The sequence below is a fragment of the Photinus pyralis genome, unplaced genomic scaffold, assembly GCF_008802855.1.
Source record: "Photinus pyralis isolate 1611_PpyrPB1 unplaced genomic scaffold, Ppyr1.3 Ppyr1.4_LG1, whole genome shotgun sequence".
NCBI classification, from domain to species: Eukaryota; Metazoa; Arthropoda; class Insecta; order Coleoptera; family Lampyridae; genus Photinus; species Photinus pyralis.
The window spans coordinates 63,833,498-63,857,213 of NW_022170249.1; the positions used below are offsets into that span (position 1 = coordinate 63,833,498).

Genomic DNA, 23,716 nt, shown 5'->3' on the forward strand with positions numbered 1-23,716 from the left:
AGCAACCAGAACCGGAATCGAAAATTATTTTTTCTCAGAATCGAGACCGGAATTCGATCTCGGTAAAGGGGAACCGATATTTCCTGTTGCGTGTTAGGAAGTTTTGTTTTTGAGGCATTGATCACTTGTTTAAATACATTAGAAAAAGGAAGGGGGAGGGGGGTTAGAAACTAAAGCGCACTATTACTACTCTGAAATACTCCGAATTAGGTTTTCCTGCAGTTTTCCTAATTCGTAAGGTAAATACCGGAGTAGTATAGAAGAACTTAAGACCTTCTGCAGAGGCACCTCTAAAAAGCATTATGCGGGTCACTCTGTAATTGGGCGCAAGCCTGTTGAGGGCCCAAAACAAGAGAGGGATAATAAAATAAAATAAAATAAAATAAAAATAAAATTAAGTTACTTCAACATTCCTGGATTCAACCTCAAAATTAAACTGAAACCCAACGTGAGAACCATCAGAACCGGAATCGAAAATTATTATAATCTTAGAACCGGAACCGGAATTCGAACTAATGATGGAGGTAGGAACCAAACCAAAACGTGCATTTCAACATAAATAAAAGTGAATAAAACGCAAATAAAAAAAAATTGTGCCGAAACCCGGGATTGAACCGGGGACCTTTAGATCTTCAGTCTAACGCTCTCCCAACTGAGCTATTTCGGCTGAGTGCAAAAGAATTGACTAACTTACATGAAGCGCAACAATATCATACAATTCAATAAAAAAAATACTTACGGAATTTTTTTGGCGTCCAAAACTAGATGGACCCTTTGCGCGTAAGCGCAAAAACGATTGCTGTACAGACGAATTTTCCCACGAACTGGAGGAGGAAGCTTAGATCCTAAAAATAATTGGTTAATTAGAAATACAATAATAAATGATAAATGAGCGCGAACATTTCGAATATTTTACGCGCGCATTTACTCTTTATTAGGTCATGACTAAATGCAGGTTTATCGAGTGCCCCTGAGAAAGAGAAATTGTGAAATAAGCCGGATGAGATAATCGATAAAAATAAACATGAACACCTTTAAAGAAAGCGGAAGAATAGGTAATTTTAGTACCTACAGCATAATTAAAGAAACAAAATGGCAAAGTCCTTTCAAGGAGTAAAAATTTTAATTTACATACAGGTACCTTATGTAAATAAGGGGCTTACGTCAGAATTATTATTGACTTTCTATTTTTAGGTGTTCTGGATTTCTTTTGAAATCGAATTTTCTGAATTATGACACGAAAACGAAAATACGAAAAATGTGCATGAATCGACACTTACCTTTGCTTAGATGCTTAGGACTCATTGTGCTTGTTTCGTATTAAAACTCGAAACCAAGAAGCGAGATTATGTGCGAAATTGAAGAACTGTTAATATTTTTTACGCAATTTTAGAGAAACGTATCTTTGAATTCAAACGCAGCGCATTGAATGAGTACCAGCTGTAGTGTCGATTATTGCCAAAACACAACAACACAGGTCCTTACCGGGATAAATTTTATTTGAGACTCTCATTTCCTTCCACCGACCACAGCAAATGATTCATGCGTTTGGTATGGCTATGGATATTTCGTGCACGTTACGCACAAATTCGAGGGAGTTACCCCAGTTCCTATTTTTATCCAGCAAACATTATTCTAATTACGGTCCTGTTCAAATTAGCACAGGGAAGTGCTGCCACCTCTTGGACTACAGCATAAATGAAATCAATAGATTATAGGGAAAAACGAATGCAGCGCAATTGCCATATAAAGCGCACTATTTTAAATTTGTTTGCCTTTACATCGGGCCATTAATTATGCTTTTCAGCGCACCTCTCATCTAAATGAATTAACCTAAAAGTAGGTCAAGGATTTTGCAAACCCGAAAAACTGGCGTAATCTGCAAACACATGAATGAGAGGAAAGTGCCCTGAAAATAAGTTGGCAACTCACTTTTTCCCATGCATCATTTAAAAATAGCGGCAGGTTTGCTGAACTTTACTTGGCTTGAATTTTTAATTCGTTACAAGCCAATTTAATGGCAATTAATTTACCTACCTAGTGTTAATTAAAAATTATTGGGCTGCTGGAACTAATCTCTGACGCTGGCCTTGACTAATTCTGTTTATAATTTATCAGAAAAATGATTATTATCGCATATCGGTATTGTTATAAGGCCAAGGTGAATTGTATCTACCTAAGTATTTATAGCCATAATTACAATTTTTAGATGTAAAAAAGAAATGTGCGGTGAGCAGCTAAGGAAGAAAGCACGAATTAGAAAAAATCATATACCATCAAGATCGCATTTTTCAAAAAATAAAATGCCCCATTACCGGCTTTTGTCCGTCCGTCCGTGCGATCGACGAGTTTTCGGCACCTCGGTCGGACTGACCTGTGAGGGTAGGTGTCCCGTAGAACATAATGGCTCTTTGGCAATTGGTAAGAATTGTGTTTGACCGCAGTACTGAAATCTCTTGCATCAACAGATTTTTCGTTCGGTATTGAAGTTAGGTTTATCATTAATAAAATTATAGAAACTGGATGAGCAAAGGGAATAACTTCTCTATTGTAGTTTGTAGCTCAGTTATTGCATATACTTTTCCAGCCGTTCGGCTGGTGGCTGGATGAAGTACACTTAATACTATTAATTTATGGTGCTCCGCCAATGAGCATTACAAGTTTCCGTAGCTACAATCATAATATTATTATTCCTGACATTTAATTTGAGAATTAGTTCATCTGCATCATTTACAGGGTGAATGACGGTGACACCTTTGTATAAATTTATAATATTAATTTTCATCTCTTTAGACCGCATTTTTGAAATTTATCTGCAGGGCAGTAGATTTGAAGGTCACAGTTGTACATTGGACCTACTACCCATTTCCTAGGTACATGCCATTTATTATTTTACGAGTTGTGTTATCTCAATTGATTGTACAGGTATTTTGATGTGTTTTTGTACTGAATTGATTTATTATGTTTTCCACCGCATTTATGATGTCTTGTGTATTTCGTTTTTATGAACTTATTTAACTGCCTTTGATTTGATTATCTGATTTTTATCATACAATTTGAGATGTTTTATTTATGTGTATTTTCTCTTGCATTTTATTGCTGTAGGTGATTTATTTCATGCATTTGTGTGGCCTATGCCGGGGTTTTTGTCCCGTAGAAGGTTTCCCTGACACGGTCTAGTTGTGTGCGTAATATATTTATGTGTTCTTGTCATTTCTTGCGCACAAAAGTTTTGTCTTTTATTTAATTCGCTTCCCGATTATGTCTCACGTCCCAACACATACAAGAACCGATTACACAACGTAGGAGTTCATTCGTGCCACCCATATCGAGCCGACTGCCATCCAAATTCAAAAGTGCCGCGAAACGTCCATCGTTTCGATTTGAAAGGTAGGTGGCTCTGCTTGTAGTTTTTTTCCAGAGTTGCCAACGGCAAGTATAGCTATAGAGTAAGTCAACGTTTTCAGTGCCGGCTTGATAGACTCCTAGGAACAGTACAACCTCTTCCATGTGTCATTTCTCCCTAGAAGTTTCTAATCAGATCCTGTTCGATGACTCGGTCTGTGGGGAGTCAGTCAAAAAGCCCCCCGAATGACGAATAGTGAAATACTGCTTTATATATTTTTCGTATTCGTTCTTCGGCATAAAGTTTTCAAGATTATCAGATGCCTGACTTGACATAGGGGTAAGATCCTGCAGGATGAAAATATGGCAGCGTAAGCCTTATGCAAAGGATGCGCAAGTCCCAGTTTCCAGTTCTTTTGGTTCGAATGAAAAGTCTGATGAGTTCTATGGAACCATAGAACTGAATAGATATTTATTCAATCACACTGTTTAGTTTTTCTTGAAGGGTATCAGGAATTTTGTTCTCTTTGACATTTTCTAGTATAGAATATCCAGTTAGAAAATTAAGGAACAACGGTTTCAATTGGTCCTTTGCTTCCTTTATCGATGTGTATCTTTTCGAGAAGAAGAGTGATCAGGTCTTGTTGAGTGATGAAATGAGCTCTTAGGGCGCTGTTATACTCCTATCATGTATACCATTGTTTTTTGCGTAAACCTGACAACATACTTCGTCAAAACCACTCCCGCCATAAAATATATGACGTTAGACAAAAATGCAATATACATATACATAACATGAAGCTGTCCATATCTTACCCATTAGCCAAAGAGCCTAAACGCACACATATGTTTTTGACTGTCTGAGGCTCAGTCAACAATTTAACCGCTTTATCGTACAATTGTTGATCAAAAGTTACTATGCAGTGCTCGCTTGTTCTCTCCTCCTACAAACTGCCAGAGCTCTATATTTTTAGCGCATTTTTTTAGGAATTAAAAAAAAAGTGCTATTGTGAGATGGGGGTGGGGGAGTGGAACTGGTTCTATCCTTCATGGTACTCTAATGAAAGGTCTGAACGAAAGAAATTAATTTCTACCAACCATAGTCTTTCTCCTCGACTCCTTATCGTGATCGGATATATTCCTTTATATCTCCAGAACGGATTGTCGGAAGAGGGTACTCACAAAGGGCGATTGCGACGTCTGATGGAAGAAATATGTCCATTGGTGATGTCAAAACTTTAAGAGCGAATATCTCGGGAACGGTTTGTTCAAATAAAAAATTTTTAAAGTGTTCTGGTGGTGAACTACAATCCCCCCCCCCCCCTTCCCTTCTCCAAAATCTTCAATTATGCACCAATTTCATTGGGAAAACTGTACGACACATTGCTTTGATATACATAGGTTTTTGTACTTTTGTGCTCTTCCTGTCATGCACTCATTTTAGTTAAATTGGTTGATCCAAAGTTTCATTTCTTCATTCATTTCGTCGCGGAAACTGCAAAATGCTTTGCCTTGATTCACAGTAACTAACATATTTGCTCTTTCTGTTTTGGTCAATTTTTGTGCGGTTTAGTTTAGAGAACGCAGTAAAAAGCGCCACCGCAATAAATGCGTAGACCTTTTAACTTTTTTTTTTATATTTTTGGATTCTACGTGAAATATAAACCTTTTGATATCCACATATTTATATTTACCTAGTTTATTTATAGTTGATAGCTTAGACCAGAGGTTCCCAAACTTTTTTGATCATGACCCTAATTTAAAGTTGAAAAAGCCTTCGGGACTCTAAACAATTTTTTCACAATGTACAGACGAAATAGCCTATTTCTATTATATAAAAAATTGGTAGCAAAAATGCATTAATTCAAATTTACTTCTTTATCCTACACTTGGCTAATGGTACCCATCAAATTGAAACGAAACCCTCTGGATGACCTTTGGATTCAAAACCGCACCCGTAACTTTTCAACGTGTCAACACACATTTAGTTATTTATTTTTTAAATATATTCAATTTTCTCATTTTAATTGTAAAGTAACACCTATCCGATTCTACTTAGCTATAATTATTTAGTTATACTATGCGATCAAAACTGAGTTGCTGTCGAGTCGCCTTTGAAATTTTTGTTTCATGGAAAATCGTATTTAAGTTGAACTTCCAAAGGCGACTCGACAGCAACTCATTTTTGATCGCCCGTTACCTATAGGTACGTAAATTATTCTCTGAAAATTCATCATTTGTAGAATCGGATAGATTGTCCGATTTCAAAATCCAAACATGAAGTACCGTTGGCGTATATAGAGACACCGTTCAAATGACAAGTATCCTTGGCGTATATCTAGACCATAGATAATTTAATTATCTATGATCTAGACACCGCTGGAAATCATTTTTTATACTGGGATTTTTGGACAATACAAAAAATATGTCGCGTCACACTTAATTGATATATTATGATTGGTAAAAGGGGGAAATTGTAAGGCACTAAAAATGTCTAAGAATGTTAGAAGGGCGTCATGCTTGATTTCCATATATAAAATAAACCCTCTTTGTTTTCTAAGGAATACATATTATGTATACCCACTGGGAAACAATGGGTTTACTATTCAACAAATGTATTAATTTGGATGGTAGCAATTCAAACAATCTGTCTGTCTGTACTGGAAGGAAATGGTGTGTAGAATTAGCTTTGCCAAGTTAGCTTTTTAGGGGTTCATGCAGGTTCATGCGGTATTGGAGGTGACTTTGCTTTGGGTAGTCGGATTGTCGCCACGAAAAGGCGTATTTTCCTTAATTTTTCTCAAATAAGAATTTTCCGCCATTTTAAAAAAACTAAACGTCAAACTAATGGACGAGTCCATTTCAAGATAAACAAAGGGGTGTCCTAGGTCGGGACTTTATTTTGACGAAAATTAGTACAAATATGAAAAATTTAACGCGAGTAGTCGAAATTGTCTTTTTAGAGCATTAACTTGAGCTTTGCGATTGGTAAAAATCATCGAGGATTACAGTATATAGCAACATACGACCTAAGTATATTGTCGAGGTTTAACGCCATTTTTCTCGTTAATACGTAGAGTTGCGCTTCAAATATGCATAACGTATACCTACAACACACACTACACTTTTTGCATACCAATGCCGAGCGAGCCGAAGGCGATTCGAGGAGGTCCGGCTAATTAACGATGTACGTTTTATGTACTTTATGTAAGAGACGTCAGAATATATTCTTTCACACATGGGAAAGGATTGAAGGTGCTTTTAAATCTACTTGTGAGGGCCATTAACTGTCACTTAGTAAGTTTTGTATTGCATTAATGTCAGATTTCAATTATTCAAATGCAAGGGTTACTTACTCAGATTATTAGTCTTTGTGTATATTGTAGATGTGATGTAGTGTCTTTTCCACAGTTACCTCTCATGCTCCAGATTTTCCCTCTATATTTCACCTCTGTGAACAGTGATTCGAAGTTTTCTTTAGCACGGTTCTTTTGTCCGATGAGTTTTAGGGGAAAATGGCACTTTTTGGATTTAAATGTATTCTGTCTAAATTTGTAGGAACCTTTTCGGCCTTTTTAAAGATTCATTTTACACTTTTGATCAATTATGTATTCAATAAACATTATTTGTGTGTCAAATTCATTATAAGTGTGATATTTTAATATTAGGAACACAAAGAAAGTTTCAAATGGAATTTGGAATGAGTAATGTTTACATTGTCGCCGTTTTTGATTATCAGAAGTTCACCCCTAGAAATAGAAGTGAATTTGACCTGAACAAATCAGACGAATGTATGGCGCTATAAAATTTCTTTTAACATTTTATATTTATAACTGAAGTTTGTGAGCAGTCCGAGCAATCAAATACAGAATAAACACAATATTTCCAATCAGTCAATATTTAGTGTCAACAGAGAGCCCGCTGCCCGTGTTTGCTTTCGCTATAGCGAAAATGGACAGGGTGACATTCGTACAACTATGGGCTTAATGCGGCGAATAGATCGAACTCGCTATCTTAACTTCCAAGTTTGATTAGGTATCTGTCTACTTGTAAGTCGGCGAATTACCCCAACGTGTAATTTGAAACTGCAAAATTGCATCTCTTGGTCAAAAATCGAACCTAAAAATAACGTGCTGCTATTGCCAACATAATTGACAAAGAAAGGTGTACTGTCTCGACTCAGTTTATTATGACCATATTAAAACATCAATGCTGTATCTTTCCCTTTTCAAAATTATGACACTTCTCTACTTTATAGCCTAATTTGCATATTTACAAAACAAAACCTTATTAGTATGTAACACCCTCGTACAAAGTGAACCCTAATTTGCGCGACTCAATTATAAATGCAAATAGGATATTAATTACACCCTCTTATAGCTTTTTACGGTCATAAAGCGCATTGTTTTGTTGAGAAAAATGTGTAGCTTGATGACGATCTCTCGTCCTACACCTAATGGTTTTAGTTTCACTTCCGGCCATTTTAGAGTGGGTGTTTTAGATTGGTGGAATTTGTAATCGATTTATCTGTAGCCAATGATGTACTTCCGCAGGTAACTAAGGGCACTCATTACATTGTAATTGGACAAGGTGCATCTCAATATTCTACCTAGGAACATAATGAATATGACATTAGAAAAGGAGTAACGAAAACTGACTCTTTGTTCAAAAATTTTAGTAAGTGCATAGTTTTAAAATGGAAAATTGGAAATGTGGGTACTTATAACATCCCTTTAACAAGTAAGCAATAAAAAGTGTAGAATAATAATATTTTTATATTCGAAATGTGTATAAAACAGAAATTTTCATGGCTTGTAAAAGTCTGGGGAACACGAACGGTTTGAATGTAGAAATGATGAAAAGTGGCTACGATCTACGTCTGAAATGGAGTCAAAGTGAGGGTGACGTGCGTGTATCAATACATTATTACGTCATTATGCGGCGCGTGGCGTCCGACAAGCATATGCTTTACGCACGATTTCGCTTCAACACGAAAACATGTTCCGGATCTTAATATATACGAACTCGTAGGGAATTTTTGAATGCACTGCGAAAAAGTTTTATCGTGCTGTGCAATAAATTAACCTATTGTCGTACGGCAAATGAACTTTCGGATTAGCTCATCGCATTTTATTTAATTTGGCAACAACAAATTTCCTTAATGTCATGCCGTTATGATTGAGTCATTACGAAATGAAACAACTTTGAGGTTGGTAATTTTATTTTGTAAATTCGTGACATCGTCAGCAGAAATGCACGAATGTCGTCAGACGCTTATTCGTTAGGGTTACATCCCCAGTTGCAAAATCAAAAGGTCTAGTTAGTAATAGTTAATGCTTTGTACGAAGTGCAGGATGAACTTAGTTGTTTACGATGATTGGGGTGGCGGTTCTAAATCTAAATCTATACCTACAGAGATAACAAAACAGATAGGCTCTACTCGGTTTCCGGCCATGTGTGCAGAAAGTTGGATGCCGAAATTTACTCGTACCTACATTTTTTGTTTAGGTCCGTGGGTCGACTTCTTCAGGAATTTTAAATTGACTTTGAGCATAAATTGTCATCCAAAATCCCCAAAACGATCGACTACTGTTTTTATACACTGTAGCAGTTCGGAAAATTGGATGGTGGAACGGCTTGTGAAATACAATTGAACCTGTGGTATCGTCTGGTTTCGAAAGATGATTGATGATTTGAATCAGAAACAAACTGGGGTTTCAGTTTGTCAAAATTTAATGGTTGAAATTTTGTTTACTCACTGGAATAATTTACCAATGCTTCGCAATATGGAAATGCCAATTTTACCCCTATACACGCATGGCTTTAACAGCTAGCAAAAGCACTAATTAATTGTCTTTGAACTTTTTACCGGTTGCCGTTTAATCCAGAATCTTATTATTGCTCCTTATAAACAATAGAAGCGCACAAACTTGTTTTTTTATCATACTAACCACTCCAAGTATCAACGCAATAGAAAGTTCTGTACTTTTTTTCTTTAAGCGCAATTAAATAATGCAACGAAACGAAAAATGTTCGGTGACGTATTAAGAATGTAACATATTCGCACTATATTCACGGTTGAAAATAAATCAGTCAGCCGGTCAGTAGATGAGCAAAGGGACTTCTGGATCAGGAAGTGACGTCAAACCAATCAGAATCGAGTATTGTGGTCACGTGGTCACGTGTGAGCCAATGAGAGCGCGTGAGTCGGCCATTTTGTGACGTCACATTTTGCGTGTTTTGCTTCCGGTGTTTCTGGATCAGGAAACGCGTCACACCAATCAGAATCGAGTATTTCGGTCGGCCATTTTGTTTACGTCACATTTTGGGTTGGATCAGGAAACGCGTCACACCAATCAGAATCGAGTATTTCGGTCGGTCATTTTGTTTACGTCACATTTTGGGTTGGATCAGGAAACGCGTCACACCAATCAGAATGCAGTATCGGCCATTTTGTTTACGTCATATCTAGGTTTCCCGCGTTTATTTCTGGACCAGGAAACGCATACTGCTGATTAGGATATCCTGTTTACAACACCGGATGCTGCTTCCTGTTGACGTGACCGGACGCTGCTTCCTGTTCCCGCCATTTACGTTTCCTGCTGATTAGAATTTACCGGATGCTGCTTCCTGTTGACGTGACCGGACGCTGCTTCCTGTTCCCGCCATTTACGTTTCCTGCTGATTAGAATTTACCGGATGCTGCTTCCTGCCGATAACCGGATGTTGCTTCCTGTTCCCGCCATTTACGTGTATTCGATTCCGCAGCTCACAATCTCTTTGAAATACGGTTGGAATCTTGATCCATATTTTCAATAAGTCATTTACACTTAAACTTAACAATTCGCTCTTCGTCTCAATATAATTAGACTCCTTTTGAGCCTCTCGCCTAGCGATGTTGCGCAAGATTATTATAAATGGGAGACGTATTAACCTATAACGAGGTGATGGTGGGTCGCTGTAGAGGTGCAGGGTAGTAAAAGAAATATTTCAAAGGTTCATCAATAATGGTTAACACCTTTATTCATATTTCAAATTAGGGTTATGTAATTATTTGTAAATTCGTTGTTGAGCCTACCGCTCCTATACTAGATATAAATACAACTTTATTTGTTACGGTCAACTTGAGGAACTCCAGCCGATTTTCTTCTGTGAGGTATGTATGGTAACGCTGCGGCAGTATGCACTTGAAGGTCTCGGTTTCGACCATAATTCGATCTCCAAACTTGGTGCCGATTACGCCGATATCAGTAATTGGGTATTTATTTCCGATTTCCAGATCTTTTGCATTTATGAATGGCTTACAATAGGTAGATGAGTTCAAGGAGGCGAAATCAAATTCTTCCATTATTATGAGCAGTAAATATCTGTAACAAATAAATAAGTGAAAAAATGAATAATCTAACCGCTACTTAACAAAATTAGTCATTAAAATCATACTCACCAAATAACGCCGCAAACTAGTTCGCACGAATCACTGACTGAGACGTTAACTGCACTCGGCTTTTATTTCAATTTTCTATCTAATCATAGCGGATGCAGCATCCTGGCAGTGTTTCTAGAAATTTCTGAGCGGAAGCAGCATCCCGTCTCTTATCTACATCGAAATGTATTTAAGCTGACGCATTTCAATTAAGTCATTGCATTTGTATGTGTATGTGTATGTGAGCAGACTGTCTCAACTACTACTTCAAAGCAGAAATCCTCTTTTAAGCAGCGAAAATCAGGTAAGAGCGTTTTATCTTAAATAAAACTTTCGGTATTTTAATGTAGATATTCTAGGAAAAATGGCTTATATTTTAGACAATGTGAATACAACGCTTGAAATGATTGCCCATTTCTATAAAAACTATAATCTTGGCTCTGCTAGCAAGGTTCCAAAATTCATCAACATCATCGATGCTAATCTTAGGCAAATCCAATCTTCGCTAGCAGAGCCGCTAACGGTTGGAGATAAACGGCACCTTGCAGCTGTGGCTGGTAAAATGGAACGCTACAAGGTGCTTATTAACCAGTTGGGGAAGTCTATTGCCGGCTCCTCCCTAGGTAGAAGACCGCTGGTGGAATGGCGAGATTTGGCTACCGCATTTAAATCGCGTGTGAGTACCGGTATTATTATCAATCTAGGACATAAGACTTTAGGATCATTTTTTAACGATAGCTGTAAGTTATTTATCACTAAGATTAGAGACATCTATCCCAAATATAATAGCCCGCTGAAAACAAATTTTGAGTTTTGCGCGGAATTTGTAAAGCCCTCGTTGAATAAGAATGATGAAGCACTAGCATGTAGGGAATTTAGTTTTTTAACTAAGAATTTTACTATTTTATCTAGCGATTTAAGTGAAGCTAACTTGAAGCAATTATTTAATAATAACGCGGTGGATTATTTGATGGAGCGCTTAATGCAATTTGAGGAACAGGACAGTGGGTGGGGGTTGTCCAAGATAATTTCGTTGACTGTGAACGTAAACAGTGTGACTTTAATGCACGCCTCGTCTTTTATAGAATTACCTAAAGAAATTCAAGTTAAAAAAGCGGTCATCAATGTTAAAAATAATGATGAAGCGTGTTTTGGATGGGCGTTGTCATCAGCCCTCTTCCCCGCTACCCTCAACACCAATCGTATCTCTTCTTATCCATATTATGCGCAAATCTTAAATTTTGATGGTATTAGCTTCCCCATGTCTTTAGACCAACTCCAAAAATTTTTAAAACAAAATCCAAATTTATCTATCAATATTTACGGCCTTACTAGAAAAACGCAATCCGATTATGTCACTGTTCCTATTTATCTTAACACCGAAAAGAAAGCGAATCACGTTAATTTACTCATGATCCAGCAGAATTATGAAATTGAAAAGGATATTGAGAATAATGCTACCGCTCACAATAGTGAGGAACCCGATGAAGCGGTTCGATTTCATTTCTGCTGGATCAAAGATTTGTCGAGATTGGTACGTTCACAGTTGACGAAGGGACATGGAAAGCTGTATATTTGCGATAGGTGTCTCCACTATTTTAGCTCACCAGATAAACTTAATGCACATGAGTTAGATTGTAAGTTAGTTAATAAGTGTAAAATAAATATGCCAGAGCCCGGTTCACATGTATATTTCAAGAACCATGAATTCAAACAGACCGCTCCTTTCATCATTTATTGTGATTTGGAATGTTTGGTACAAGATTTTCAGGATGATGAGACGCAAAACACCGTAAAGTATAAGCAGCATAACGTATGTAGCATTGCATATTATTTGCATTGCACCTTTGATAATTCATTGTCGAGGTTCCGCCTGCAGAGGGGTGAGCAATGTATTAATTGGTTTACCAGTGAACTTGAAGAAATTTCAAACAATTTACAACAATATTTCATTAATCCAGTGCAAATGGAACCGTTAAATGATTTGCAAATGTTGGGATATAATGCATCCACCTATTGTCATATTTGTGAAGGACCCATTTTACCGCCCCAGGTCAAAGTTCGCGATCACTGCCACTTTACAGGTCGGTTTCGCGGTAGTGCCCATCAGGCCTGCAATTTACGTTATAAAGTACCACATATGATACCCATATTTTTTCATAATTTTAGTGGATACGACAGTCATTTTATAATTAAGGATATTGCTCAAGCTATTCCTGGGAGAGTCACGCTGCTACCTAAGAATAAGGAGCGTTACATTTCATTTACTAAGAAAATGGAGAATGCAGATGTCGAATTCAGATTCGTAGATTCGTATCGCTTCATGAGCGAATCATTAGATAATCTAGCGTCCTATTTAAAGTTTGACGATTTCAAAATTTTGCGTAGCACGTTAAGCCATTTAAATGATGAGCAGTTGAAACTTTTAACTAAAAAGGGCGTGTATCCGTATGAATATATGGATAGTTGGGAAAAATTTAATGAAACCAATTTACCGGAAAAGATACAATTTTACAGCAAGTTGAGGCAGTCGCACATTTCAGATCAGGAATATTCGCATGCTAGAAACGTTTGGCGAAAATTTGACACTCAAAACTTGGGTCAATATAGCGATCTTTATCTGATGAGCGATGTGCTTATACTTGCAGATGTATTCACCAATTTTAGAGAAAAGTGCATAACAACGCATAAACTCGATCCAGCATTCTTTTTCACAGCGCCCGGATACACGTGGCAATGCATGCTGAATTACACCAAAGTTAAACTCGAGCTGCTCACAGATGTTGATATGATGTTGTTTGTTGAAAAAGGTATAAGGGGAGGCATAACGCAATGCTGTACGAAATACAGCAAGGCCAATAATAAATATCTGAATGGGAAGAATTACGATCCTACTAAACCCCCTACTCATATCATGTATATGGATATGGTTAACTTGTATGGGTGGGCTCAAAGCCAGTGTTTACCTTTAAATAATTTTAAGTGGCTTAGTGAGGCTAAATTAAAGTCATTAACTCCTGAAGCGATATTAAATACACCTGATGATGCGGTCGAAGGTCTCATTTTAGAGGTGGATTTATTGTATCCCAGGCAATTGCACGATCAACATAAATCCATTCCTTTCTGCGTTGAACACGACACTCCACCGGGCGCTAAAAATAAGAAATTGCTCGCAACCTTGCATTCAAAAACTAGATATGTTATTCACTATAGAAATTTAAAACAATGTCTTCAAGCAGGTCTCATCCTTGAAAGAGTTCACCGGGCTATTAACTTTAAACAATCTTGCTGGTTAAAACCATATATAGACTTGAACGCAAGGTTACGAGCGCAAGCCACTAACGCTTTTGAAAAAAATCTATATAAATTATTAAATAATGCAAATTTCGGAAAAACGATGGAGAATGTGCGGAACCATCGCATTATTAAGCTTGTTACCCGGTGGAGTGGTAGATACGGAGCCAATTATTATATATCCCAGCCCAATTTCCATAGCAGAGAGATCTTCGATGATGAATTATTGGCTATCGAGCTATCCAAAACAGAAATTCTATTTAATAAACCGCTATATGTTGGGATGGCAATATTGGAAATTTCGAAAACTAGAATGTACGATTTTCATTATAACTTTATGCATCATCAGTTTAGCGACGACCGCTTGAAATTGTTGTATATGGATACCGATAGCCTCGTGTACGAGATGGTATGTGATGATGCATACGAATTGATACGTGCAAATATTTCACGATTCGATACGTCTGATTATCCTGAAAACAACATCTATAATATCCCTAGATGTAATGGAAAAGTGCTAGGAATGATGAAGGATGAATTGGGCGGTAGAATCATAACCGATTGGGTGGCTTTGACATCTAAAATGTACAGTTATAAAACTATGGATAGCGACAATGATGTAATGAAATTAAAAGGTATTAGAGATTATATTGTAAAAAATAGACTAAGTTTCAATGATTATTTAGAATGTTTAAGGAGCGGGATTACTAAAAGTGTCACCCAAAGCAGCATCATATCAAAAAATCATCATGTATATAGTATGGAGCAGCATAAAATTGCTCTTAGTAACAACGATAATAAGAGGTATTTGATGCCAAATGGTATCGATACGCTGCCTTGGGGACATTATAGTATTCCCGCTGAAATGGACTTAGGATAAGTAATTAGGGAGTATGTTTGTAATTATAGGTATTTATTAGGACATGAAATTAAATGTATAATAGCTATTAATCATATGTATTCTTTGTAAATTACTTTATTAGGATAGGAAATCAAGTGCGTATGTTCATAATCATATTTATTCATTGTAAAATATAATAGCATGTGTACTTATAATAATAAAACACAAGTTATACAAAATCTGATTTTTTAATCCACGAGTCATGTGATTTATCCATGCCAAGCCATCGAACGTAGAGCAGGTCTCCTTTACGCCGTAACACTTTCTCAACAAGAAATATATCCGGATGAGCAGTTTTCTGCATTTCTTCCGCGTAGAATTGCCCCATTATTGGTTTACCAAATGAATCCTCCAATAAGTACGTAACGGGATTGCCAACTTTTACTTTAGCCACCTTGAATAATTCGGTAGAAAAGTTCGGAGTGTAGCCTTTTGAAAACACCGATTTATACTTGGATATTCGTACAAAGTCACCAATTTTGAATTTAGCTGCTCCCATTATCTTTATATTATGGAACATTGGTAAGTATGTCTTTGCGGCTACATCTTTAGGCTTCATCTTAATAGTCGAATGTCTCGTATTATTGTAGCCTAAAGTCACTTCCGCTAGCACATCAATCCATTTATATCTTCCGCGAAGACTGAACCGCTTATATAATGAATTTTTTAAAGTTTTTATCACTCTTTCAACTATGGTCGCTTTCTTTACGCTATACGTAGAGTAATGATTGATGGCATGTTTCAGCATTAATTTTTCAAAATCCTTATTATAGAATTCTTTTCCTTGATCGGTTTGTAAATTGACTGGCACTCTTCCTTCGCATATAATAGCAGTCATGTTTTTGCTCACTTCACTAGCACTCTTCGATTTTAGGGGTCGCGTCCATAGGTATTTGGAGTAGCAATCAATTACGGTTAATATATATTTATAACCTCGATTATCTTTAGAATATCGGGTGAATTCGGCCAAATCAGCTTGCCATAGGTCATCACGATGCTTGATTATCGTTCTTTTTCGGGGAAAATTTTTTCTCGCCGATCTGTGCAATTCCTCGACGACGCCGAGCTTCGTCATCTTCCAAATCACTACCGATAAATGGCGGAGATTCACGCAAAGTCCGTCACCGGACTCATCCCTAGTTTTTCGCGAATTTCATCCAAGTTGCGCTCCATTTCATGCATGACATTCATATGACCATCGGTGATTGACTTAAACGATTTTACAAACATGTGTAGGTATCCATTTGTTACGGCATCGCCATCGTTCACCGGATCAGCTAGATGGGTTAGCCGATTACCACGCATATCATATTGTTGGCTTGCGGCGTTCCGAGTACTATTATCCACATATTGTTTTGTAGCAACATCGCTACCCTTAGCAGGATCGGCAACATTACATATTCTCTTGTTTTGCATATCATAATCATTACCGGCGGTAAATTGCAAGGTATTCTGTTCGTTATATGATCTCGAGGACGAATGTCTTCCGAATTTGTCAACGCTCATTTTCGGACTAAGCGATTATACCTTCTTCTCGGAGCTCCTCTTCAATGCTTAAAATCTCGTTGTTGTGTCCGGTATGACCGGCTGCTTGCGATGCGTGTAACAGTCTGAGACGCTCGACTAGTTCGTGGGGAGTATTCCAGTACACGTACTCCTTCTGTTTATTATTAACCTCCTTCACACCTGCTCCAAAATGTTCCGATAGTAGCGGCTTCACGATATTAACGTATTTATGCGACTTAGTACCCATGATTTGTTGTCTAGGATCGTAGTTCCTTTTGTATGCGTTAGTAGCTAATAAAATATCTTTATACGATTGACTATCCTTGAAGGAGTAATTATGCGGCTTTTTAAGCACGAGCAATTCATATAGCCCAGGAGTGCCGGTATAAAGTGTATTTTTTATGTTTATATCGGGCCCTTCAAACTGCACTATAGAATCTCCTATAGCCCACTCTTTGAATTCGGAATCGTATCGAAGTCCGTGAACGTGATCGACCTCTCCCGTTGCATCCTTAATCATCCGGTCGATATAATGGCGAGGTAAATGATGATACTGGTCTAAAAATTGCTGATCATCATGTAGCTGTGATAAGTTGCTAATCGATCTAGTAGTTTCCTCCGCTTCATCGTTTTCTTCTTCGTCAAGCGCTATTTCGCTAATATCGGGCGGAAAACTAATTCGTTTACGAACTGCAGTATTTTCGGTGCGTCGAGGCGTTGCAAATTGTTCTTGCATTGGAGTTGATTCATATTCAATTTTATTTTCAACTTTTGGCGTTAACGCTTGTTTTTTCAACTCCTGCTTAGCTAGCGTCTTCAATGGGTCAACTATAGGCTTATAAGTCTCTTCCACTAATCGCAATGTTTCGGTTTCGCCTCTTTTAAGAGCCGCAAGCTTGCGTTTTATTTCGCTACGGGTTTTAGTTAATTTTCTTTTAATTGCCTGATCTTGCGCGTTCATCTTAACGGCCCGCATACAATCAACTAAACTGATTATCGATGAAAAGTGCTTCTAATAGCGGTCCAAAGGCGGTTCATATCGGCGCAAAAACGGTTCGTAGCAATCAAAAGCTGTTCAATAGCGGTCCAACATCGGTTCAAAGCTGTCCAAAACCGGTTGAAAACAGTTCGAAAGCGGTTCATAAGCGGTTCAGAGGCTGTCCAAAGGCGGTTCATAGCGGTCCAATATCGGTTCACAGCTGTCCAAAACCGGTTCAAAGCAGTTCTAAAGCGGTTCATAAGCGGTCCAAAGGCGGTTCATAGCGGTCCAATATCGGTTCACAGCTGTCCAAACCGGTTCAAAGCAGTTCGAAAGCGGTTCATAAGCGGTTCAGAGGCGGTCCAACATCGGTTCAAAGCTGCCCACACCGGTTCAATGATGCTGTTCAACAGTAGTTCAAAGTTGCCCAAGTGCGATATAACAATCAAAACCTCGTCGATATCGGCCATAATCAAAGTCCTTTACAATACACATGAAATCGTGCTTATGCATCCAACACTTTGAACCCATTAATTTAAACTGCTCAAAGGTCATGTCACTACCAACATGCTCATCATATACATGTTTTAAATTTATATAGTCTTGTTTAAATAGAACAATAACGTTTACATTATCGCGTATTAACTGCTTAGGTATTTTGGAATATGTCTGACAAAGATAGAACGAGTCCACACCAGAATGTCGTCCTCTGCAGAAATAATCCCTAATTATATCTTGATTTAGACACGCAACATCGTCAAATATCATTATCGAATTTTTGCTAATCTCCTCTAGAGTTATTACGTCATCCTTATCACTATAAGCATTATACTTAATGCCTTTAATGGGTTTAAGTACTTGTTCCAGATATTTATACTTCGGCTGCTCTAACGACTTGGAGTATACATATACATTTTCAAACTTCAGACCATTCGCTGCTTCTAATAAACTTATCATCGCATTCGTTTTTCCGGATCCCGATGGTCCACAGATGACCGCTCTAATTGAAGCCGGAAATAATGAGCCGTGTTTCCCCGACACTTCCGATTCAGTATACAAATCATGATCCTCAACATGCAATTGCTGAGGTTGCTTCATAAACTTCATTATTACTCGATAGTTTGAGTTATACTGATCAGTTCATGGCCGATCGCCGAGTAGGAAAGGGGTTTATAAACAGCTTGATAAACAAATTGCCGGTGGAACTTCATATCCCCGGATATCAATACTGCGGACCGGGAACCAAACTACAGCAGCGTCTAGCTCGGGGTGATCAAGGAATAAATCAGTTGGACGCTGCATGCAAGCAACACGACATCGCATACAATCAATTCAAAGACGTTGAGAATCGTCATCGGGCCGATAAAGAACTTCAAATTCGAGCTTGGGATCGTGTAAAGGCAAAGGACGCTAGTTTTGGAGAGAAAGCAGCAGCATTAGCCGTAGCTGGAGCAATGAAGGCCAAAAGGAAGCTTGGCATGGGAGCAACACGACGTATCGCAAAGCGCGGGAAAAAGAAGAAGACTTGTTCGTTTAGAGGTGGAGTTTTAACGCCAATTCGAAATTCAATAAAAGGCCTATCATCATCGGAAAACTTGAATAAACTTATCAAAATAAGTTTGTTGGCCGCCAAGAGAGCGGTTAAAGCTGCAGGCGGTAAGCAAAGAGTGAGAGTGCCGCGAGTGATACCAATACCTAAAGTCGGAGGTTTTCTTCCGTTCCTAGTACCGCTCTTTGCCGGTCTTTCGGCTGCGGGCGCAATGGCCGGTGGAGCTAGCGGTATAGCTAAAGCAATTAACGATGCGTCGGCCGCGAAGAAGCAGCTGGAGGAAAATAAACGGCATAACATGGCAATGGAGGCCGCCTCGTTGGGCAAACAAGGCAGTTCGCTGTATCTTCAACCGCGTAAAACGGGATACGCCTTGTATTTAAAACCATATCCGACAAAAAACTTTTAAATTTGCCGCGAAAAGCATTAACGGACTCGGATCTTGTGAAGTATGCTAAAGACGTACCCTTCTTCAGAGGAGTGTTTATGCGTGATACATTACCGCGAAAACCTCATTTAAACGAGTGCGCTATCGTAAACCTGGATAATGCTAAAGGAAGAGGTACGCATTGGGTTGCTTTCAAGAAACGCGGCATGAAGGCAGTTTACTATGATAGCTTCGGCGACTTGACGCCACCAATAGAAATAGTTAAATAGTTATCCGGATGCAACATCATTATACAATTATACTAGGGAGCAAAATTATAATACGCTGATATGTGGACATTTATGTTTAAATTTTCTGTATAATAAATAATTGAACCTAGAGTTTGTTTACTTCATCAGTCATGTCTCAAACGTTCACCTTAACAGGTGCCGGCAACGTCCTCAGCACCTCATATTTTCCGCCGATCGAACTAGACCATAATTATCAATATGGATTAGGGTTGGTTGGCTTTTACGGCTGTAATTCTATACGCAATATATTTGAGGGAAACAACAAATTTTACTATGCAGCGGCCGATAGCATCTTCAAAGAGATTACCATTCCGAGTGGCGCGTATGAAATTGAAGAGATCAACAGGATTCTACAGCATCATATAAACGAACCAACCAATTCGATGGACTTTATGTTGAGACCTAATAATAATACGCTAAAATGCGAAATGAAAACCATACACGATATTGACTTTAGGAAATCGAACTCCATCGGTCGCATGCTCGGTTTCTCTCCTAAATTGTATAAAGGAGGTAGAACCCATGAATCTGATCCGGACGTGCAAATAATCAACGCTACTAATATACACGTCGAGTGTAATTTAACGGGTGGAGCATACAGAAACAGTGCGCTATCTCATACAATCTTTGAATTTGACGTACACGTTGAGCCGGGCTATAAGTTAATCAAGGAGCCGGCTACGATTATATATTTACCGGTACTCACGCATCAAATAGATAACATAACCTTGAGGTTAGTCGATCAAGACGGTCATTTAGTGGATTTCGGCGAAGAAAGAGTAACTATTCGATTGGAGCTGAAAAAATATGGGACTTAAAATTTTCTGTAAGCAAGGTTCTTCATTTAGTCATCCGTCGTCGGCCATCGACGCAACAATTGCTAACGGCGCATTAACCGAAGACGACGTACAGTTTTTGCAATATCTCGGCTATACAGTACTAAGAAAAGATGGAAGAAGCATTAAAAAACCTATTCACGGGCGTAAAGTATGAAGACATGATCGTCGAATCCGATCGCAGAACATACCATCCTTATACGACAAACGCTTATGGTAACTCCGATGAGATCAATCTCGTCATACAGAAAGCGGATCTCATCACGGCCACCTACGATAGCGTTATATATTTAGAAGGAACGCTGAATCCGACTACCGCAAATAAAGCTTACGATTTCACCAACAACGCGCCGCTCTTTCTCTTCGACGAAATTAGATTTATTTTGGGCGACCAGGTGATAGAAACTGTTCGATTACCCGGAATAAACAGCACCATCAAGGGGTTTTGCTCATACACGTCGGATCAAAGCAGATGCTTATCGCATGCAGGCTGGAGCCCTTCCGGGTCTCCTCAGATACTAAATAGCACTAAGACGGCTTTCTGCGCTTCCATACCTCTAAAGCATGTACTCGGGTTTGCCGAAGGATACAGGAAGCCTCTAGTCAACATACGTCAAGAGCTGATATTAATTCGTTCCAAGGACGATAGTGATTGCTATAAAGGCGAGACTGAAGTTAAGATTAATCTTACGAAGGTAACATGGAAAGTTCCGTACGTAATTCCGAACGATGCTATGAAGTTGTCGATCTACGGGAGGATTAACAAGAATCACCGATACAAGTGGCGTTTCATGCGCGCGACCTTTACGTATACCCAACCTTACCCACCACCAGATCGTTGGTTTGGTCGGTAAAAAGCAGCACCGGGTTTCAACGGCCTCAATGGCTACTGATTGCGTTCCAAACTAGGAAGCGAAATAACAAAGAAGCAGATGCGAGCGAGTTTAACCATTTAAGCATTTCCAATATAAAAGCAAACATTAACAACCGAAGATATCCGTATGAGCAGCAAAATCTGGTCTTTACCGATAACAAGTATGTGGATGCTTACGAAGAATATTTAAACTTTCGTAATCAATATTACGACTCGTCACAGGAGAGCTCCCTTCTTAGCTACAAAGAGTTCGAAAAGCAGCCTATCTTCATTATCAATTGCACCCGTCAAAACGAGAGCGTCCATAACGTGGTGATCGATTTGAAGCTGGAAGTTGAAGCATCATCTGCATTTGCAAATGAAACTATCGCTTACTGCGTTATTTTACATGATGCATTAATCGAGTATGAGCCGTTCACTGGCATCGTACGCAAAACTTAATTATAGTTCACGTAAAAGTGTAATTAAACTTTATATAAATGAAGAGTGTCAGCATTGACGAATCAAAAAGTAAAATTTATATCTTGCGAGTTTGGTCCTATGCTCACAGAGAAGCAAGAAAGGGCCAGTGGGAAACTGTCGCATTAGATAGGTACCGCTTCAAATGTAAAATAGAACGCATTGCAGCTGTTTTGGAACCCATATTATGTAATCGTATTAAGATGTATCAATTGCAATAAAGTAAAAATGATTGAATTTGGTTGTTTTATTAAAAAAAAATTACTGAATTACATGCGTATTATAAATATAATAAACGTTAGATAAAGCGCAACAACAAAGTGATCGTACATGATAGTAGCAACATGCTTCTAATTTAGGTAGAGCTGGTTCTTCTTCCACCTCGGTGACATTTTGCCATAGAGTTTTTCGAATGAAATCGGCTTTTTCTTTTCCTTTAACGTATATTTGGTCTGATGATGATATTAACTGGCGAAGTATAATTGGAAACATGTAGGATGGCGTATGACCGTGCTCCCATTTAATTCCGTGATGGTTATGAATTAGCCAGGTAGCTTGACGTTGTAAATCGGTAGATAAGCTATTCCACGGAAATGGAGGCTTGAACATAAAATGAGCAACCTGCTTGCCATTATAAATTGCCAGTTCTTTTGGTATAAATACGTTTCTTGATGTTTTAAATCCTTGTACATCGATTACAGTCTGCACCATTCTGTCGTTGACAGAAGATTAAGTATTTATAGCCTAATTTTTAATTCATTTCAATATATATCCCCCCACTACCACATCCTTATTAGTCCTCCAAAAGAAACTTTTGAATCAGTATAGATTTTACAATCATGCAAGCTGCAGTTGTCGTACTGAGCTGGTTTTTCTGTATTGGTGCTAATGCTGCTGCTGCTGCGGATAATGTCGACGAGAGCGATACAATCAGTGAGCGTGAAATCGATATGGCATATAGTCATCTCACCAAATATGGATATATAAAGGAGCCTGGTGAAGGTGAATCAACTCAAGATAATCGTACAAATATCACCGTCAACGCTTTAAAGGAATTTCAAGAACTCTATAAACTACCTAGTGATGGCAGATTAAATGCCGAAACATTACAACTCATGTCTCGACCTAGATGCGGAAATATTGATGATCCAGCAGCGTATATGACTCATCGGTATAAATGGACAAAACAGACTTTGATTTACTATATTTCCAATATGCATGACCTGCACATTTTACAGATGACGGATAAAGCATTTCAAGTTTGGGCGAACCACACAAATTTTACATTCAGATATAGCTCAAGGAATCCAGACATATTAATATCATTTCATACCCGAAAGCATAAATTCGCTTCACCACCATATCCGCAATGTGCATTCGAGTTTGATGGATTGGGCAATATATTAGCCCATGCATACTTTCCCTCCAGAGATCAGAATGTTGTTGAAATGCATATAGATTGGGAAGAACGCTGGCATGTAGCAGATGCAAATGCACCTCCCCCCGGTTATTCTAGTTATTTCCAAGTTGTCTTACACGAAATAGGTCATACTCTCGGATTACACCATTCGAGCGATGAAAATGCACTCATGTTTCCTTATTACAATTCAAATATGAACACGCTACATGAGGATGATATAGCCGGAATCCGAGCACTATATCCTATTGATGCTGCTGCTGCTGCCACCCCTTCACCAGAGAATAAAACTTATCATCTTTCAACGGGTATTAAGACAACTACACCTACTCTCAAGACTACTACTCGCAAGACCATTAAACCACCTGACCTGTGTACCATTCAAATCGAACACTTTTTGATTCTAAACAAACGACTTTATATGTTTTATGAACATTGGGTTTGGATATCGGCGT

At 38.3% G+C, this 23,716-nt stretch overlaps 3 protein-coding genes and 1 non-coding gene across 4 annotated transcripts in view; 2 read left to right on the forward strand and 2 right to left on the reverse strand.

Moving 5' to 3' along the window:
* Positions 1–1,476, reverse strand: part of LOC116158692 (pyrimidodiazepine synthase-like) — a 10,111-nt gene extending 8,635 nt beyond the window's left edge. Inside the window, exons 1-2 of the mRNA XM_031471519.1 lie at positions 1,281–1,476; positions 740–845 (exon numbers count right to left, since the gene is read on the reverse strand). Of these exons, the coding sequence (XP_031327379.1) occupies positions 740–845; positions 1,281–1,305 (131 nt within the window). The 5' untranslated portion in view covers positions 1,306–1,476. The remainder of the gene's footprint in view (positions 1–739; positions 846–1,280) is intronic.
* Positions 595–667, reverse strand: Trnaf-gaa. Its single transcript has one exon. It is a non-coding gene; the product is annotated as a tRNA-Phe (tRNA).
* An 8,238-nt stretch (positions 1,477–9,714) lies between the features above and the next one.
* LOC116165955 lies at positions 9,715–14,942 on the forward strand. Its single transcript, XM_031480739.1, has 2 exons — positions 9,715–11,072; positions 11,128–14,942. The coding sequence occupies exon 2, from the start codon at positions 11,133–11,135 to the stop codon at positions 14,940–14,942; it is 3,810 nt and encodes a 1,269-aa protein (XP_031336599.1). The 5' UTR covers positions 9,715–11,072; positions 11,128–11,132.
* Positions 14,943–20,624: 5,682 nt separating this feature from the next.
* Positions 20,625–21,826, forward strand: LOC116165970. The gene is made up of 2 exons (XM_031480753.1): positions 20,625–21,361; positions 21,421–21,826. Exons 1-2 carry the CDS (start codon positions 20,625–20,627, stop codon positions 21,824–21,826), a joined length of 1,143 nt encoding a protein of 380 aa, XP_031336613.1.
* Positions 21,827–23,716: the final 1,890 nt, after the last annotated feature.

Excerpts from the sequence above, each read along its gene's own strand:
- LOC116165955 (XM_031480739.1), top strand. The coding sequence starts at position 11,133 with ATGGCTTATATTTTAGACAATGTGAATACAACGCTTGAAATGATTGCC.
- LOC116165970 (XM_031480753.1), top strand. The coding sequence starts at position 20,625 with ATGGAAGAAGCATTAAAAAACCTATTCACGGGCGTAAAGTATGAAGAC. Across the intron at positions 21,362-21,420 it reads CCAGATCGTTGGTTTGGTCG|GAAGCGAAATAACAAAGAAG; the intron begins GTAAAAAGCAGC and ends GTTCCAAACTAG.